We start from the raw sequence: 21,500 nt of genomic DNA, 5'->3' as shown, positions 1-21,500 counted from the left end.
AATATCTGTCTTTTATCAGCCGGCATCGGTTCCTATAGTATATTCCCCTTAAACATAAAAGCACATCATGCTATACATAACTCTGCTTTATATAGATAAAGGATATATCAAACGTTTGTGGTTTGGTGAATTTTGGTGAACTCACGATGTCAATGTAGAAGAGAGAAAATCCAGAAACATCAATGTGCTAGGATGCAGAGCATTTATAAAGAAATTTATGAAAATGCTGCAGTGATACATTTTTTTCTAGTAGTATATTTTTATTTTTTATTTAAACCACATTGTGCATACAAAATGTCCAGAATGATACATACACAAGATTTTGCCTTTTCAGTGCTATCTGAGAATATCATTAGATGGTGGTTTCACCTCCAGTTCATAGGTCATGTTTTGTAGCTCTCTAAAATCTTGCACATAGGAGTTTGCCGGTTCAGTAATTATCTCACCTGCTTCCAGAGGGACATCCTGAAAACATGACCTGTTGAGATACTGGAAGGTGGAACTTAAGAAACACTGCTAGGTACTATTTATACAATTTCCTGGTCCCTCTTTGCTTTTGCATCTTTAAGAAATAAAACGATAAAATTTTGGCAGGTGAAATCGAAAATGTGGAGTTGCAATGACCATATGAATTGCCCCATTATCCTCTCCTTCCTTCTCGCATAGGAGAGGCCTCATCGGTCGCCAGCTCTTTCTTTTTCTGTTCATACAGATCAGAGAGATATTGGTCAGGCTTTATGTTGGCTTCTTTCAATTCTGACATAATCTTCTCAACTTTTTGCAGGTTTCGGGCACCTTTCATCCTCCGCCCGGCAATGTATAACTTGAACTCTTCCAGTTGGATAAGTTTGCAGGTGTCCACCTCACAAATGTTTCTGACACCTTTTGATCGATCCAATTTTGGAAAGAAATTTAACCCAGACAATTTTTCAAGCTCCTCCATCTGGACTTGGTATTAAGGCAACTGGTGATCAAAGCTGATTGGGACGTTGGGGACGATGAAAGCGCCTTCAGCCAGCAGCTCTGCAGACTGGTCCTTCTTGGCGAGGATTACCTTGTATAAGTGCGTGGGTACGGCTACATCATCTTTGCCAATCACCTAAAAATTAGGGGTACAAACAAAAATAGCTTTCTTATACTGGAGCTGGGTACAAACAAAGCCCGAAATGACTGTGTTCATAGTGTAGGTTTAAGGCCTTGATGACTTCTCTCTGTTCCTGCTTTATCCCTATACTACAGCAGTAGTGGTTACGTTGAAGTGGCCTGTCCAGCCTTATGTTCTGCACTTGCCCCAGTGCACACGACTGCTACCACTGCACTGAATGATACGGCTACATTCACACCACACTTCCTGACTATGCTAATGTTTTTTAGGGGATGTTCTTTTAGGTCTATTCTATTGCGGTCACTCCTCATCTATGTCTTTTCCTCGCTGTACATCTCTTTACGTGAAGGTAGTGCAATAGATTCTCCGCTTTCCATTCACTTACGTGAATGCACTGACACATCAGAAACCTGCAACTCATAAATTATCTAATACATGGTTTAACTAATACCTTTGTAAAAAAATAAAAATAAAAAGGAAGAAATATCTCCCCGATTAGCGCCTAAAAGGGAAGTTTGAGTCTGTTTTTTAATGTAACCTGTATAAACAACGCAGTAACACAACGTCAGAAGAAAACATGAATAAGCATCAAAAAGCACATACATAATATAAAGAACCAATTTGTATAGTGATAGCAGAAAGAAAAGAGAAAGAAGACTGTCTGGTTGCAGGGCTGGTGGGGGGAGGGGCAATCAAAGAATATTTTGTGCTTTGTTTAATTGTCTATAATAACTGCTACGTGGAACTAGGTTGTCTCAAACAAAATCTCTTCATTAAAGCAATGCTAAGCTCATTTTTTTTCACGTTGTATTTATCTCAGGTACTGTAAGAGTTCCATTGCCATTTCAGATGTTTCCATAATCCCCTTTTAGCAATCTCTTTAAGATTTGCTAATCCTTTCAACAATCACTACAATAAATTAGGGGTGCGACAGAGACCTGTAGTGGGTCTGATAACATTAGAGGGGGTGCTTTAATCATTAGGTTGTAAATTAGAATAGACAGCCACACAAAGAGAGCGGTGGATCGTGAAACAATAAATATCAATAAAACTATGCTATTTATGTTACTACAGAATAAATTAAAAAAATATATAATAATAATAAAACAAATAATATTAAATGTCAAAACAAATGCAAGTAACTGAATGAAGAAAAATGCTACAGATTTACAGGATTTTGGAATACTATAATTAAAAAACGGTAGTGATTACTCCGCTGATCAGTAAACAGGAATCCTGCTGCAGAATGCAGCAAATACTCATTACGTGCAAGTGCTGTCTGGGTGTTAGTGTATCTCAGGGCCCAAAAAGAAGCGGTTTACGCTCTTAGGGGCTTCATTGGAATTCCAAAAGTACAATTGATCAAGTTCTAATCTCTTCCTGTTTACAAAGAACACGGTGGCTGTTAACGAGGACATGCAGTGTCTTTTTCCCTCTGCTAAGAAATTAACTGGATTCCGGGCTGATGATAAGCACAAGCTCATTTCACGACTGAATGCTTTTCGCACCTGTCTGATGAGTTAAGAAGCAGAGTTCAACTATGGCTCATTGTGTTTCATAATATACTTGCCAACCATTCCGCTCTAAAGTGACATTTATGAACATGTGAGTATAAACTATGACTCACCCGATAAGTGACACTTTTACTGCCATCTTCCTGCTGCATGGGTAATGTCAGAGGCCCGCTTACCACCCAAACATCATCAAACCTCTTTGTCAGGTCGCGACAATACATTTCAAAACTAAAAGGCATAAAATTAATGGGTATTTTCAATGTTAAAAATTTTTTTTTTTTGGTACAGTAATTTTAAAAATCAATCAATTCCTGTCTGTGCCCTACTTCAACGGTTATTTATAGGTAGCTGCAAAGGGACACTGTTCCATTTCAAAGACAAATGCCAAAGCCTGCGTGGGTGGCAGCTGAGCGCAAAGTGTTCTAAGATCTATTACACAAACCTCTCACTACAGGGGGAGATGTCTCTAAGCTTGGACAGAGATCAAGCACCAGCCAATCAGTTCCTGTCTGTCATTTTTCAAACACAGCCTATAAAATGACAGAAGCGGATTGGTTGGTACTCTATCTCTCTCAAGGTTTGATATCCCTCCCAGTAAGTAGAATAATGCCATATTCTAATTATTACTGTATATAAATCTTGAAGGAATAATGACATCATTTACATATGAATGAAAGAAAACAAAATTCAAAAGAGATCTCGTCCAAATGAGCCTACACTCCAACAGGCTTTGTGCCCAAAAAGGGGGCGTGGCCGCGAGAAACGTCCGTGGATCGTTGAGATCCGGCCGTGACCTCGACAACCCACGGCCGTACTCGGCAAAACAAGCCTGACTGCTTTTAAAGTCGGGGTTGTTTTGCCAAGATGCCTGTCGGGAAAGACAACATTGAATAGGCAACTGTCGCTATTTCACCCATCGGAAATAGCGGCAGGGGAGTGAATTGAAGGAATGAGGAATTTGGCTGTAACTATATACACCCCCTTCCCCCATTACACACTGTTGTAGACAGCAGTGGCTCCTATCTCATGGACAACCTGACAGAAGTGTCTCCATGGGCCAAGGGCTCCCCCTTATGAACAGAAGGAGGAATGCTTTCTTGTCAAATCGATATGCAAAAAAACTAAATGTTGCTGTTGCAGAGCTTCCAGCCGGTTAATCATGCTCCGGAGGGACTTGACACATTTGTTTCTTTTTAGACATGTGATCCTGTGAGTGCTTCAGCATTTGTGGACAGAAGATTTCACTGATGAAAGCATCAGGCCCTATGTGGCCGCCATGTGCCTGATCACAGTGCCACACACTACTATTGGAAACCCCCTGGAGTGGGGAGATACCCTAGTGTTTCTTCTGCTTTACATGTGTACCGGAACTTGGTAGTCATCAAGTCTCCTGCAGCAACCCCTGGGAGATTAGCAGTCATGTTACACTAGATTCCAAAGCAGAAAATTCTAACAGAACCAAACTCATTTCCAGAACTGTACTTACCCATATATACTTGTTATACCGGTATTACACAAATGCCTCCCTAATGGTTGGGACAATCTACTGTAGCATATTAGTTACACCTTTCTCTTCTAGATATAGGATAATGTACAGTAAATAAGGATTATAGAGGACACTAAGCATTTTAATTTACAATGGCACAGTGATATGAGTACAGATGGATTCTGAAATTATCAATTTTGTCCGAAAATCTGTACCATAATGTGTGTGTGTTGGGAATGTATGTACAGTACACCTATGGGTAGGAACTTATCTGAATGAGGCAATATACTCTGGGATGCTTTGTTAAATCTGGTGGCACGATACATGTGTACATGTGAGTTATCTCTAACTGATGAACGCAAATCTCACCGGTTCCAGAAGCCAGCGTTGTTCTCATAGTTTTGTGGCACGATGTTTGAAAGATAGAATGTTTCTGCCATAGCTTCCTGTGGAAAAACACAATAGCCACCTGGTTTCAATCCATTACAGTGTAAAATCTTTTATACTCTCTATAATGTATATGTAAGTTTTTAGAGGTTAATCAAAATACATAGTCTGGCTCACTGTAATCTGTGATATATACTGAGAGATCTGCTGCAGATGCTAGTTAGGGGCAGCGGGTCACACCAGAAAGGGACAATACAGTATTACAGAGGTGCCCAGGAAAATTGGAAATAGAGTGGGTACCACAATTGGCAAATATGCACACGTCCACAGCACTCTGCCCCTAATGGAACTGACCCCTCAGAGTCCTTTAAGCAGCAGATCTACCAACATGCCCAATTCACAACAGTCTTTCTTTCCCCCCACTCAGTATCCAATGCAAAAACCTGGCCAATCAACTAATTTAGCACAGGTCATTTTAATTACAAATCAAAGGGGGGAAAGGAGCAGGGTTATATCTTGGGGTCCTAATGCCCCAAGAAAAGTAAGGTCTACCGTCCCCACCCCATTATATCATAAATAGGGATGGTGCATGCCTTGGACCCATGTTCGTCAGACATTCACGGAAGTGGTAGAGGCAGCAGCTTGTTGATGTCGCTCTCCTCACTGGATAGGGTACTGACAGATTCACTACCTCTTGACAGTGGGTGTCACCACTGGGTGGCGCCCCCATTTACTCAGCACCCCTGGCAAGAGCCATCATGGCCATGCGGTGGATACACCTCTGGCTGCTGTTTCCACTCAGGCTCCTCTTCTCTCTTGGGAGGGTATTCAATCTTGGGTCACAGCTCTCGAGCTGGCCCAACAGCCGTGACCCTGTCCCGTTCTCGGTCTGCTCGACCAAGAATTTGCATGTGGGATTCAATGTCCCGTCTGCAGTGGTACGAGAAGGGGGCGTGGCCGCGAGCTGTGGCCGGGAAGAGACGAGCTGGGAGCTCGTTAGTTCCCGGCGGTTCTCGGCAGAATGAGCCGGACTGCTTGTGAAGTCGGGCTCATTCTGCTGAGATACCCTGTTCAATGCTGTCGGGGAAGACAGCATTGAATAGGGCCCCACAGCCATCTCCCCCATCGGGAGATGGCTGTGGGAGATTGAATACCCCCCTTGGTCTTCAGTCATCTCCTGAGTTACTATTAAAATATTCTCGTAGTCACCTCCTCACTGGTCACTTGAGATAAAGGGAGGGTGGTCACTGGGAGCAGCTGTTAAGTCTCTGGTCCACTTTTGTCAGGAGCAAAGAGCTTGCTGGGCATCTGATCCTCTGCTTGCTGTGGCAGAGATAACGTCTCCATAGTGCAGGTAAGAATAAGAGATCCCCTAAGGAACCTCTTGCAAGGCCAGTGATATACACTACATTACAGGCTTAACAGTTGCAGCAACAGATTGCCTGTACTTTGTGTCATCACTGACACTGGGTACATGCTTCACGGACAGTAATGCCTGGGGGTGTGCCCCCCATCCCACATAGGTTCCCCTCCCCCATCCTCTGCTGATACAATGCCAATACAATACAAGAACAGGACCCCTTCTCCCCATGTTGCCCTGGCGAGTGCCATCCTGGTCAAGGGCAAGATGAAAAGAAGCTGCCACTAGGAAACTAGTAAGCCCGCTTGAAGCAAATGCTTCGAAAGCTAGTCTGCAACCTTTTGATTGCCTCTGTGTTTGTGCATGTGTGAGAAAGATGTAGTTTCACTCACTGCCAACAGATGGCAGTGTTTCAGAGACTCACAAATGAACACTAGATATATGATAGAACAAGAGAGACTTCCTACCGTAGAATACTTGCTGTCCCCGGCTGGTGCCATGTGACCTCTCGACCACCCGCTACGCAAATAGTCTTCATTGGCTGCACTAAAAACTTGTGGAATGTTCGGATCTGGTCTAAATTTACAGTGCTTGCGGTCAGCATTACCTGATGGAAAACATAATGGTTACAGGACCAGAGTAACAAGCAGACAGGTCTGCTGGTCAATAACAAGGCATCAACATTTAATGGTTTATGGTGCTGTGCTGGCTTTCAGCTTTTATGACGATGTGATGATTTTACAAACAATAAAAATAATCTGCAATACACTAATTATATACAGATCGGCAGAAGCGATGACACCGCTAAATTTGTGCAACAACAACAACAAAAGACAAAGGTAAACACCAGAAACCATAAAAGCTGATTATGATGAATGTGCATGTTTTATGTGCAGAAATAAAATACAAATATCAATCTAGGACAGTGATGGCTAACCTTGACACTCCAGCGGTTGTTGAACTACACATACCAGCATGCCCTGCTACAGTTTCACTATTTGGCCATGCTAAAACCGATGCAGGTCATGCTGGGATGTGTAGTTCAACAACAGCTGGAGTGTCAAGGTTAGCCATTACTGATTTAGGAGCAAAAATAACCTGGAATTATCATAGGATATACATTTTTTTTTTAAATAAATGGAGTAACCATTTTTTTATATTTGGTACTTGTGTAGTTCCACGGTGGCAGTTACGTAGGTAGCGTAGCATCCCTGTCAAAATCAGTGTAGTGTTCCCGTGGCCAGCGTAGTCAGTCAGCGTGGTAGCGTCCTTGTCAGAAGCAGCGTCATCACTAATTACATTGTGTCAAATATGGCTGCCGCAGCATTAACCATATTTAACCTGCCGCAGATGGAGGAGAAGCCGGTGCACTTCTTACAATGTCACCACTTGCTGCCGGAGACGCAGACATGTGTGAACGGCATCCTATGAGGCTTAATATAAAGGAGCGGATGTGGTGCTGCCACATTAGAAGCTGTGGCAAGAATGTTTGTCTCCGGGCCTCTCAATGGTTTCAAGGATGTCACCTTAAGTTTATGATGCTTCTATGGTTCATCTTTTCTTGGGCGGAGGAGCTAACAAGCATTAAGTTTTGTGAGCTGCACCTCCAAATTTCCCAAAAAAAACACCATTATTTATAACAATCTTACACGGGAGGCCTGCACCCTGGATTTGATGTTGCAGCCCCAACGCCAGAATGGCGGTCTGGGCAATATTGTGGAGGTGCGTGAAATTGGGTGGAGGATTACATTTTCCATAAGGCTGCCACAGAACCTGTAGGTCACATCTCTTCCTTGTGCAACCCTTGGCCACAGATATGCAACACCATGATGCCGATACAGTAGTTATCATTCCGGTACAATAATTAAAAGAGGTTCTGCTACAACCTGTATTAGATATCTGCTTGAATAAATCACGGATCTGGGAGAATAAGTGGAATCTGTTAATTGATGTTGCATGAATTAAAATTGTCAATTGCGCATTTTGCACCACTTTAGTCCTGACAACCCAAGGCCTATGCCCCGGCTCATACTGTAGTATGGCTACTTCCTAGTACACTAGTGCTATTACATCATTACACTCAAAGCACCCAAGTGTCACCAGCCTAAACAGTACTCAGCTAGCAACCTGGCAGTTGGAATGCTGGCGCCGGCATCCCCAAAACAAACCAGAAGACTGGCACAGGAATCATGGCAAAATGGAGTATTCAGACACTGGAATCCCACCTACCGACATCCTGATCATAAGTATGCGGAGGGGTTAGGCCAGGGGGGGGGGGTCAGATTTAGGCACTAGTGGGATTTGAGGTTAGGCTGCAAGTAGGGAGGGTTAGGGGATTTAGAGTGAGATGGATAGGTTTAGGCAGCGGGGTGCAAGGGTTAAGCTCTAGCGGGAAGGGTTAGGCCAGGGGAAGGGTTGGGGGCAGGAGAAATGTAAGTATACCTGCCTGCCATCTGCACGTATTCCGCCTAAACCACCATGGCAGCAGTTTCCCAAGAAATACCGATTTTTTTTCACAAGGGGAAATATTTTATTTTATACTTCATTAATTTTTGGGAGGGTCTTTTATCCAGTTAAAGTATACATGTATAGGGTTTTTTTATTGGATTGGTAATATTTTCTTAGAAAACCCTTTTCCATTATACTGGCACAATCTGGGTGGCAAATTGGCAACTGATGGGGTCTCAATTTAGTTTATAATCCCTGAAACCACTGCCCAGGGACGGAGGTCAGAAAGATCCCTGATGCCTGATCAACTTCACTATTCAACTGCATTTGTTGTATTTTATGCAAGTGACTATTAAACTCAGGCTACTGAAAGTAGCTCACAGATCGCAGAAAGATCATTTGCAAAACGCTGTTTGGCAGAAGCCGATATTACAGGGACCTCTGATATTACGCACCAGATAATACACTGACAATGGGCTTTCTTAAAGAGGCAGATGAACAAGATGACCCTGCACTTGGTAATGGTAATACAGAGCTTTAAGTCACTTGCTTTGCACAGGACTGCCATTGTGTTGAGGGATGTTCTCTACTTACCAACGGTTTTCTCATTTGTGAGATGTTCAATCACCCATCGAGGTGTCTTCTTGGCTTGATCATAGGATAACGCATGGCTAATATATTGTCTGGCTTCTGCTCCACTCTGCGGGAACCCAAATTCCTCCACTGGTGACTTTATTACTGGCTCTAGGGGGAGAATGAAACATCATCAGGGATACAGAGACAGACGTACGTGTCACCTAATGAAATGAATCGCATCAGATTAAATACACATCAGACATGCCTCAAGGTTCAGTCACACACTGGTGACACACGCGAACATCTATGTGAGAATCTGTGCGGCTTCATGCATGTGCACCCAACACATGGTAAGGGCAAGATACAGACGTCCAAGCACGGAAGTCTCCCTGCATGCCCTCCCCCCATGCTGGGGACTCTGTTTAGTATTGATGACTACTTAATTGTAGTAGCAGAACCTATAGAAACCTTGTATCATCAGACACATGGCTTCTACATATGAATGGTAATAGAGACATCGTCGAGGTGGAATGCATTTGACTAACAATTAGTTTTGGCCATGTAGTAAGATATATACTGGGTAACAGCTGGCATTCCAGAAGTGTTCCAATATGGGCCTGATTCTCAGGTGGTAGAAAGGTCAAAGAAAGACAAACCATGATGAATGGGGTAACCACCAGCTGATATAGCATATACCTCACAGATGCTAGGGAGCTGTACAGCCGATGGTAGGTTAATACATGGTCCAGATGCTATTATTGGACCAATATGTAGACAGTTCTAAAAACAACAAATTAGTGTAAAGGAAGGTTTTTTTTTTTGATTGTCCAGACAACACGAACACCAGTAATAGGTGTGTAATAAAAATTGAAAAAATAGGGATGCCATTAGTCACCGACTGATGACTGTCCAGCCACCGTTAAATGCAGTGTTGGATATGATTATAACAGTACTTGCTTTTCGCATGCGATACCCCAGCAACTCACCCAGCTAGATCAGCTGTGATACATTGTATGCATATTGACCGCATACAATGTATCACATGTGATCCTATTCACCACCATGGGATATGTACACTTGGTGCAACAGTGACAATCTCCAGATCCGATGTGCGTCGCGACCGCACATCGGACCGAAATCAAAAGTAAAAGACGCGCGATTTAACACTTTTCCTACGATTATCGGCCCGATGTGTCAAAATCATGTAGAAAAGGGCCAAATCATACTAGTGTACTGTATGGCCACCTTGGATCCCACCTCAGAATCTGGCCCCATACAGTAGATCCTGACTGATAACCTTTAGGTAATGCCTCCGTATGCTGTGATCTTCTAGCCGCACTAAACTATGGGAACAATTAAGTCCTGTTCAGAAAGGCTGTGAATCCAAGAATCAAACGACTGTGTCTGAATAAGCAAATTTTGCAGTGATTTAATAAACCCTGTATGTTTACATATATAGTGCACACATATTCCACAGAGTTTTACAGAGAATATTTGGCCATTCACATCAATACCTGACTCAGTTGGGCAGATTTATTGTTATCACTCGTTATGAATATTAAATGGAACACCAGCCAATTAGCTCCTGTCAGTTTTCAAACACATGAAAGGTAGGAGCTAATTGGCTGGAGTATCATTTAATGTTTGTAACATCATTTGTTGTTAAGTCTGCCCCTATCTTCCCTACCACATGCAGATACACACATACAATATACAGGCTTATTTTTATTATGTCGGGAGCTAATTACCTACCAGGCTATTTTGGGATTGTGGAAGGAAACACACACACACAAGCACGGGGAAACATACAAACTCCACACGGTGCTGCTGCCAAAGAAGCAGATCTTTATTTCCTAAAATCGTAAGCACACTACAATTCACATAGGAATACTGCCAATTACTGACACTTTCCACAACTTTGTCTCTTGCTTGAGGAGCATTTTGTACTCCAGCCAGATCTTCAACAAACGCAGAAAGATGTTTTCTATGTACGTACTTGAAAGCATTGTGTATGCACCTCCTAGATCCATATCGTTGTGTAATATATGAATAAAGACATGGAACACCAAGGTGTGTGTATGCGTGTGTAAACAAAGGAATACAGGCCACTTTGAGGCCATATGAGCAAATGGTGAGCCCAATGTGAGTCTAGCTGAATACCTTTGTTTTTTAAAATCTAGACTAAAGCCCTGTACACACAGGGTGACGGGGAGCTGTGCTGAAGTTCAGAACACATTGATGGCACACATGGGGTGCACCATCGATGTGTGCCGAGCGATCTGTGCAGGCCAGTGTTCTCTGATGAGAGAACACTGGTGATGATTGATTTCACCGTCACTGGAGGAATACACACGTGGCTACCTAGTCAGATTGCTTAGACATAGCGCTAAAACCATCCCTTGTGTATGTGCCTTTATGCTGAGTACACACTAGCCGATATATCGGCCATTCAATTGAACAGCTGATATATTGTTAGTGTACAAGTAATATGTTTGTGAACTACATTTTCATGGGATATGCCCAAATATTCAGTATGGGGTACATAAAATTAGGCAGCAGGTGGCACCACCTCAGCACTGGCTTCTGCAATTGTGTAGTCAGCAGACCCCACGACCACACTGACTGAACACATCAGACAGACTCCTTTTAGAACCCCTGTCCTGGACCCTGTATGTACATCTCAAAAAGCGATTTTAGGCATTAATATCACATCCAGTTTGCACTAATTATTGGTAAAAAAAAGGTTTTGGGTTTGCAGCTTACTGCACCTAGTACCATGGGTAGGTACTGTGTGCAGGATGGTGCCCCTGACAGCACTGGGAGTGGGTGAGCAGCATGGTGCCCCCCGCAGTGTGAGGAGTGGCTATGATGCATGGTGCCCCTGGCATCACAGATTGGGAGTGCAGCATGGTGCCCCTGGCAGCTCACAGACATGGTGTGCAGCATGTGCCCCCGGCAGTGCAGGGAGGGGGTGTGCAGCATGGTGCACATGGCATCACATAGTTGGTGCCACTGGCCAGTGACGTGCGGTGAGGTCAATGACTGGTGAGGCACTGGCTAGTATCAGAGTAAGATTTACACACTTACAGTATAGACCCAATAGGTTAACCATTTAATTGAAATTGAACAGTAACATACAGTACATTTCCCTGCTTCTTTACAGAAAATAAATACTTATGCCCGACATATTTCTTCCCTGCTGCGGCTGCCCCCACGGCGCAGAAATCATTCTAATTGCCTTATAATAATTAATTATTTTGTGCTCCCCCCATGTTGGTACTTTAACTTTAATTCAGATAGGAGTATGATTTTTATTTCTCCATGTCCCCGGCGGCTCCTGCATCTCGGCGCGGCGGCGCGGCTATCACACACAGTCTGTACTGTGTGGTAGCGCGTAGCCGGCTCATAGCTCCAGCCGCACCGCCGTTCTGCAGCTCTGATCATCGGCGGCCTGCGGGGTGATAGCGGGCATTTAGCCTCCGCTATCAGCTATCACCCCGACTGTGTGTGATAGCCGCGCCGCCGCGCCGAGATGCAGGAGCCGCCGGGGACATGGAGAAATAAAAATCATACTCCTATCTGAATTAAAGTTAAAGTACCAACATGGGGGGAGCACAAAATAATTAATTATTATAAGGCAATTATTTATTATCTAATGCCCGCAGCCCGCTACCGCAGCCGCGCTGGGCTGCAAGGGGGGAGCGGGGGGATAATGAAATAAAATGTGTGCTAGGCTAGCTAGGCTAGGGGGTTACTAAATAAAAATCAATGTGTTTGTAGTGGGGGGGGGGGGGATTTGGCTTTTTTTTAAATATAAAAGTGTGTGTGTGTGTGACTTTAGGTGCATTAACTAAACACTTACATGTCGGTGTTGCTGTTCCTCCCTGCGTGCAGACACTCACTGACACACTGAAGCTCCTGGACAGCGGATACAGGCTATCAGTGAGTGACAGCCTGCTCCGCTGTCCTATCACATCTGTCTCAGTGACTGGGGCATCCGTCCCTGTCATTGAGGCAGAGGAGTAGATGCCGCTTCCCCATATAATTCCAATGGGCTTCCCAGCCTCATTTCTCTCCCTGCGCATTATGCCCGCCCCCAGCTGCCTGACAGTTTTCTATTGTCTGCCTGAGGCACAGCTCCCGCTGCCGCCCAGCCTCCCCGCACTGTCCCCACGGACTCCCATCAAAGAATTAATAAAGAAAAAAGTCAAATAAGATATTTATAACATCAGCATATGTTATTGTGTGTTATAAATATCATGTTTGATTTATTTTTTTATTAGTTATAACAGGTGAGGCTCTGCCTCCCCTGACTGCACGTCACTGCCACTGGCAGTTTGGCGAGTGGGTGCACATGAAAGAGTGCAGTGCCGTGCAGCATGGCGCCCCTGGCAGTGTGAGGAGTGAGTATGAGCATGGTGGCAGCACATGAGTGAATGTGTGTATATGACAGAGACCAGTACTGTGCAGCATGGTAATCCTGGCAGCCGGGTGTGCGAGCACGCTTGTGTAAAAACGGGGAGGGGGGTACTGAGCTGACTAATCTGCAGTTTCTCACCCGGCTTCTCTCTCCGGTTATACAGCTGCAGAGCGGCCAAGCAGGAGGCGCTGCTGACCGTAGCCCCCAGCACAAAGCCCTCCAGAAAGCGCCGGTGCAGGAACCGGTGGGAGAAGTGAGCCGGCATCACACCAGGAAGTGGCGACTCTTCTACTCTACTGTACTGTACTGTGTGCTAGTTTCACAGTCACACACTGCTGTTACCAGAGCACAGTGAGCGGCTATGCGCCCTCTGCTGGCCGGATCTGTGCTCTACAAGTGATAATGCTGAAGGCGAAGTGCAGTTCCAGCGCCACCTACTGGCCTCTGACTAGCATTACCTCCTACAGCTGAATGGGATTTATTTTATATTTGGGTTCACTTGGTCCCATAACTTGTTATTTGGTTTTAGTGCCGGCTTCTCCTCAGTGACAGAATCTCATACCTCCCAACTTGTTGTCCCGAAAATTGGGGGCGGGGCTTACCGGATGCTGTGGGGGCATGGCCCAGAGGCTCTGCGAGCCACTAGCCATGCCCCAGCCCAGCCCCGCCGGCTGCATACCTCCCAACATGACCCTCTACAGGAGGGACAGAATGCTCTGTTTCTGGACTTTCCTCTTAATTAATGACTGCCATCACCTGTTTTAAACAGGAATGGACAAGAAAGGCATTTCACCACAGGTGATGGTAATCATAAATTAAGAGGCAAAAGTATATGTGATGGGACATAGGAGCAGCGGAGAAGGACCCCAACTTGGGACTATGTAAAAGCCGGACCGGACTAGACTCCGGACCGCCGGACAGGACATCAAAATCTGCAGTCCGGAGCTTATAGGGTCCGGTCCGGGGGGTGTCCGGAGGGGTCCCTGTGATATCAGCTATCATCAGGGATATGGGGAAGGGGAGATTACAGCCTCCCCATGTGGTCCGGACCGTCCGGTTTTTGCTACATGCCCGGACCATACAGGGAGACTTTATTCTACCCCTCCTCCTCTACCTGGTGACAGGTGTCACAGGCAGAACCCCCAGACAGGACACCCCCCCGGACCGGACGCTACAAGCTCCAAAATGCAGAGTTTGATGTCTGGTCCGGCGGTCCGGGGGTTTTGTCCTGGTCCGGTTTTTACCCATACCCCCCCAACTTTATAAAGTCAGGGACCCACACTTTTTCACTGACTGCGATCACTGGACCCCCTTTCACCTCACTCCACCCCACCCTCTTTTGCCACACCCCATCACCCCACACCCTGCCCCTTCATCCCGTTACTCTCGTCTGTCGCCCAGGCACATCGCACCGTGGATGAGCAACCTTAAGCTTGTATGGCTGCTACACTTTCGTCCAGGCTCTTAGATTTAAAATAAATTTGTCAACCCCTGTACTATGTAGATGGAAAAGGGACAGGGTGGGTCTATGAGCATGGCAGACAGTCTTCCTATAATCAATGACTTACAGTAATAATATAACAACCTTAATCACCCACTATATACACATGCAGATACCAGATGAGGGGATAGATATTGGTGCTGACCTGTTTGCAGGTATCTGATAAGTCCACTAACTGTGATTGTAGGACCTGTCCATCCATCCATACTTTCATTCATCCATCTTTATACTTTTGATTTTTTCCTTCCCATCAGTCACAGTCAGTGAATTTTAAAATAAAGTTATTTTGAGGTGGTGCTTTACAAACAGCATTGTGATTTTATTTTTAAAGCATATTAATGTTTATTCTCTGATTTTAAATTAGCAAAAATTATCAAGCTATCCTAAAAATCCAGCCACTTTTGAATAGAATTGTGTTGGAAATGTCATGCGCATTTATAAGTGACTGGTCAGCTTCTATTTTGGCAGTAAAATATTGTGCTACTGCTCGTTGCCATATTTTTAGTGCATTCTGCATATTTAATCATATACTCTGGCATACATACTTGTAATTGTTGTCTGCTTGTAAGCAAGTTTGAATGTGATTGTATATTGAGCCCTTCAGCTGCATGCAATAACCATCTATTCACATTCCGTAATGGTCATTTTTATTTGGACCACTGTCTCAAAGTTGTTTCCTTTTTTACTTTTAAAGGTGGATATCAACAGATGCTGCATTAGTGTTTTTTTTTTATTTGTGTTAAACCATATATCAGGCATGTCCAAACTATGGCCCCCCAGCTGTTGTGAAACTACACGTCCCATCATGCTTTGCCACAGATTTGCTATTAGGGAAGGCTAAAACTATTGCAAGGCATGCTGGGATGTGTCGTTTCACAAAAGCTAGAGGGCCACAGTTTGGACATGCCTGCCATATATCAATGGCGTGTATCTACATCATCGTGGGGTGTCTACATTTTTAGCGAATTCAAACAATGCTTATGTTTTATTATATTCCCACTCTATGCCCACTTGTATAGTAAAGTATGAAAAACCACCTTCCAACCATTAGTGGTCGACCTAGTGACTGTCAATCTAGACATTGGCTATCCACTGACTGCATACCCATACCTCAAAATGGCCACGCCCCTTGGTGGGCCTTTGTGAGCGCATTTACCTGGTGGGCCATTCAAGCCCCAGTCCGACACTGCGGGAACATCCCGGTTTTTTGGGACGTTCCCTCGTCCCGCCCACGGCCGGCAGTGTCCCGCGGCAGGGGGAAAGTTGGGAGTCCCCCCTGTCACCCTGATTAGACACCGCGCACATGCACACAGCGTCTATTCCTGCAGCAGGAGGGGCTGGGGGCATAGCCAGCAGCTCACGGAGCTGCTGGGCATGCCCCCACATCGGCGAAAATGGGGCGAGGCCTCACAGGGAGCCGCGGGTATAGGCCACACGCTGTGTGTGTACGGCAGCCGGGATGAAAGATGAGACACTTTCAGTCCGGCTGACCACCCCGCTGTCTGCCTCTCCTCCTGCTCCCCCGCCTGCCCTGCTCTCCACAGAGCATACAGTACCCTGCCTGCCCTGCTCCAAATGGAGCATATAGTATGCAGCCCGGCCAGCGCTGTCACTAGTGAGTGCAGGGTGGGGGATGACACCAGAAACTGCAGCACTAGCACCCGCTTTACTGGTCTGCACATCCCCCACCAGTAATAAGTACCTGCACCTTCCGCAGCCGGGTCTGATAGGCTGTGCCGCACACAGCCGCCGGGAGCACCTTCAGGCTGCTGGAGGGAGCAGTGAGAGGAACTCACTGAGCTGCTCCCGTTTGAAGGAACCTGCTGGCTAACTAGTGGGTGGGCATCTTCATGTAATTAGCATAACATTTTAATAACAAAATAAACAACAGATGTCGCTGTGTATATATATATATATATATATATACACACACACACACACACACACACACACACACACACATACACAAACACAGTGGGCCCAGCACTCACTACAACAAACTAACACCTTAACATTCAAATAATCAATTAAATAAATAATGGGGTTTTAGTTCATGAATTGATCAATGCATTTAAGCTTGCAGCCCATCGCCAAGGGACCCCATTTCACTGCAAGTCCTACACTAACAACTGATTTTCATGGGAACCTGGCAACTGTTTGCACATCGTAGCTAAAATGATCATGTGTTATTTTCCTGGGTTAAAGCTCAACTGCCATGTCCTTATGGCTTTAAAGGTGAGACCATCCCAAACACAGCACCTGAATTAGTATTAAAGGGGCAGCTGTCACAGGTTTCAGGTAAATTAGCTTATAGAATCGAATAGAATAGAATCAACTTTATTGGCCATGTATGCTTGCGCACACTAGGAATTTTTTGTGGATTTACAGTGCAGCATCAAGCAGGGAGGAAGGGGGGGGGGGGAGAAGGCATTACATACATTACATTAAGACATTACATGTGGGGAACACATGCCCACCGAGTTGCACAGCGCCTAGGCAGCCATCAGCAGCGCCACTGGTCACTGCTACAGCCAGGTAGGTAACATTAAGCAGAGACAGTACAGTTATCACACAGGGAACACATACCCACCGAGCTGAACAGTGCCTAGGCAGCCATCAGCGGCGCCACTGGTTGCCGGTACAGCCAGGTAGGTAACAATACAAGCAGAGACAGTACAGTTATCACACAGGGAACATATTTGGATGAGCTGCACAGCTCCTAGGCAGCCATCAGCGGCGCCATCTTGATCATGCTGCTCAGCAGTAATAATATTTGTATTTATGTAGCACTTTTCTTCCAAAGCTGGCACACCCTGCCAGCTTGTTGCTGGCGGGGTGTGCAACCAGCGAATGTACAGCATACAGGCTTTGCATACAGTGGGGGCAGAGGTATATGATGATGATCATGGTAAAAAAACAGTAAAACAAAGTTATACATAGCTTTCCTCAGAGGCTGAGATAGATGGTATCTTGGGAAAAGCAAAAATAAAACATGGCAGTGTTTCGGTTTATGTCCAAATCCAGTCCAAACTCCAGTTCTAACTCATTGCTTGCTTCAGATGATGCAGGCAAGCCTTGGCCAGGCTTCTCCAAATGTCCCATTTTAAAGGAAAGTTTGGGTCAGCTGGTACAGGGGGAGGGGTTGGTGTTTGCGCACATTGCTCAGCTTATCTGATTAAAGGTGGGGATGTTGTAGGCTCCCAGTAACAAAACACATTCCCATTGCAGACTGTTCTTTTAAATGAAAAGCATCAGGTTTTGGAAAATGGCATTCATGTACCTGTACAGAGGAGATGAGAGATGGTTTTAAAACTTCATTCCAGTTCTAACTCATTGCTTGCTTTAGATGACTTGCTTCAGATGATGCAGGCAAGCCTTGGCCAGGCTTCTCCAAATGTCCCATTATCTAGGATGAGAAAGCTATGATCACAGTAACAGAGGTTAATTAAAAATCAACCCAAATATATAGATACAGAAGTACCAACACACTCGCCATTCCTAAGAATGGGGTGCAAACAGTATCCACTTCCCAGGATGGGGTGCATTGGCCTGTGACCACACACTCTAGTAAATATAAACACAGGGGGCCCAGCACTCACTACAACAAACTAACTCACCTTAACATTCAAATAATCAATTAAATAAATAATGGGGTTTTAGTTCATGAATTGATCAATGCATTTAAGCTTGCAGCCCATCGCCAAGGGTGTGGTCACAGGCCAATGCACCCCATCCTGGGAAGTGGGTGTTTGCACCCCATTCTTAGGAATGGCGAGTGTGTTGGTACTTCTGTATCTATATATTTGGGTTGATTTTTAATTAACCTCTGTTACTGTGATCATAGCTTTCTCATGCACCCTAGATAAGCTCATTTACCTGAAACCTGTGACAGCTGCCCCTTTAATACTAATTCAGGTGCTGTGTTTGGGATGGTCTCACCTTTAAAAGCCATAAGGACATGGCAGTTGAGCTTTAACCCAGGAAAATAACACATGATCATTTTAGCTATGATGTGCAAACAGTTGCCAGTTTCCCATGAAAATCAGTTGTAAAGCCCCGTACACACAGGGGAGATATATTGCTCAGCCATATATTGCTGAGCAATATATCTCCCCTGTGTGTACGGGGCTTTACAACTGATTTTCATGGGAACCTGGCAACTGTTTGCACATCATAGCTAAAATGATCATGTGTTATTTTCCTGGGTTAAAGCCTTGCTGAGCAATATATGGCTGAGCAATATATTGCTCAGTTTCTCCTTTTCATCAGCGACCAGAGATGGTCGCTGATGAAAAAGAAACTGCCGGGGGAGCCTGGCAGTGGTAATCAGCTGGTCGCAGGAGCATGTTCCTGCGACCAGCGATCACTACAGGGGTAAAAATGGGAGCGCGCACCCGGCGATATATCGCTGGTGCACACTCCCATCGTGGGCAATATGGTCGCTTAGCGACCATATTTTCCGCGATATTATACAAAATCGCCCCCGTGTGTACGCACCTTTAGTGTAGGACTTGCAGTGAAATGGGGTCCCTTGGCGATGGGCTGCAAGCTTAAATGCATTGATCATTCATGAACTAAAACCCCATTATTTATTTAATTGATTATTTGAATGTTAAGGTGAGTTAGTTTGTTGTAGTGAGTGCTGGGCCCCCTGTGTTTGTATTTACTAGAGTGTGTGGTCACAGGCCAATGCACCCCATCCTGGGAAGTGGGTGCTGTTTGCACCCCATTCTTAGGAATGGCGAGTGTGTTGGTACTTCTGTATCTATCTATCTATCTATCTATTGTTAATGACGATTAAATATGACCAGAGAGACAATAAGTGAAAAGCGCTGGTTACGTAATAAGTCCGCAACCAACGTACCCTTTATACCTAGCTACGTGCGAACAAAGCGTAGCGCAGCGTAGCGTACCTTTTATTGTATTATGTACACCAAGAACCAATACCTTAAACAGAGATTCCTTCGCAGTACTTTGTCTCTAATCTGCGAATATACCTTATCGGACAGTGTCCGTAATATACCTTATCGCTATTATGCGAATAAACAGACACGACCACTGTATAGAAATAAGGAGATAAGAACTCCGTAAAAAGGTTGTATTTAAGTCCCTAATGGACAAAAGGGGGTTACAGAAATAAGAATAAACAGGTATAACAAGTAATACAATATACTAACAATGAATACTAAACAGACTCTGCTAAGGGGAAAGAAAACAGATACAAGACACAATCAGCCAACCAATACAATAAGGATAAATACCGTTAATGCAACCGTTACCGTTCTCATCAAATATGCGAAGTGTAGTCCGGTCAGAGCTCGCTATCGTTCAGGAAGGATCTATAGCCCGGTGGACAGTCAGGGAAAGGTAGATGTGCCGAAGAGACTTTGGCTGCTCTGGGTCGCCTATCTTATAGGGTCAGAAAGGGGAGGTCAAAGGCCGTTCTCATTGGTCAGAGGTCGAATGTCAGGTCAGCTGTGATTGGAGGGTAAGCTGATACACCTGGTTTGGCTAGGTCCAGGGGAGTGAACTTTAAGAGTCCTTTGTTTGGTGGTTTCGGCGTCAGCAGTGATAAGAACCGGTTTCATCTAGATTCCTTTGTTACATTCTTTCAACAGAAACTGTCCCTGGAATATGGATTATGTCCATAACTGTCGAGCCATGTATATTGCGGAATATTCGCAATGACCGGAATACTTCGCACAATGAACGGAACGGAACGGTACTAAACATGATACAGACAGATGTATGCAGGGCTAACTAAGCTATGTGTGGCGTTCTAAACCTTTAACTGCATTTTACTTAGTGTCAGTATGTATTTATGAATTTATGTGTGATAGTATGGCTACTCTTCTGGTCCACTTTGTCACACATACTCGGGTATGGAAACTTTATTTGCGCAACTCTGCGAACCAAAATGGCGGCCATACTATCCTAAAATGGCGTGTGTGTGTAACTCGACTTCCATACTATCTATATATATATATATATATATATATATATATATATATATCAATCCCTGAGGACGGGCAACACTGGCCCGAAACATGTAGGAGAATAAACAGCACGTTTTTTCACGTTTTTTCTGAATCCGAGAGTGCCGCCTCGTTACTACACCCTATATATATATATATATATCTATCTATATATATATATATATATATATAGATAGATATATATATATATATATATATATATACTGTATATATCTATACAGGGTTTTAATAAAGAAATTTGATTTTGAACGAATCTCACGTATCATTCTGGAAGGAGACAAAGAATTGTCATATGAAATGTGATTGGTGTTTCATTCAATGACCAGTGTATGATTGACTAGGTGGTACTAAGTCTAGCGCTCTCCGATAAATTATTTTTCATATATATATATAGATATATACAGTATACTGTATATATCTATATATAGATATATACATTATACTGTATATATCTATATATATATATATATATATATATATATTCCCAGGGTGGCCTGGCACAGCCTCCTATAATATTGCTGGTTGGGTGCCCGCACTGTCAAAAATGGTAAATACTCCCAAGCGTGTGTGCAGCACTCCAAAATACGTCTCTCAGGTCGGCAAAAAGAATGTGACACTTGCTCCTGAGGAAGCCGGACTCCAAATTATCCGGGGAAACGCGTTGAGCTAATTCACTCCATTTGGACCCATCCATCCATCTATTACAA

At 44.4% G+C, this 21,500-nt stretch overlaps 1 protein-coding gene across 1 annotated transcript; it reads right to left on the bottom strand.

Moving 5' to 3' along the window:
• Positions 1-236: 236 nt before the first annotated feature.
• Positions 237-13,605, bottom strand: EXOG (exo/endonuclease G). Its single transcript, XM_083189073.1, is given in 6 exon segments — positions 237-1,099; positions 2,733-2,847; positions 4,475-4,551; positions 6,320-6,459; positions 8,895-9,044; positions 13,435-13,605. Coding segments are annotated over 6 exon segments (1,068 nt in total). The 5' UTR covers positions 13,562-13,605; the 3' UTR covers positions 237-640.
• Between the last annotated feature and the right edge of the window lie 7,895 nt (positions 13,606-21,500).

This window comes from Crinia signifera, chromosome 5 (genome assembly GCF_055691185.1).
Source record: "Crinia signifera chromosome 5, ASM5569118v1, whole genome shotgun sequence".
NCBI classification, from domain to species: domain Eukaryota; kingdom Metazoa; phylum Chordata; class Amphibia; order Anura; family Myobatrachidae; genus Crinia; species Crinia signifera.
The sequence above is the reverse complement of the archived record's forward strand: the minus strand, read 5'-3'. Positions and strand labels throughout refer to the sequence as shown.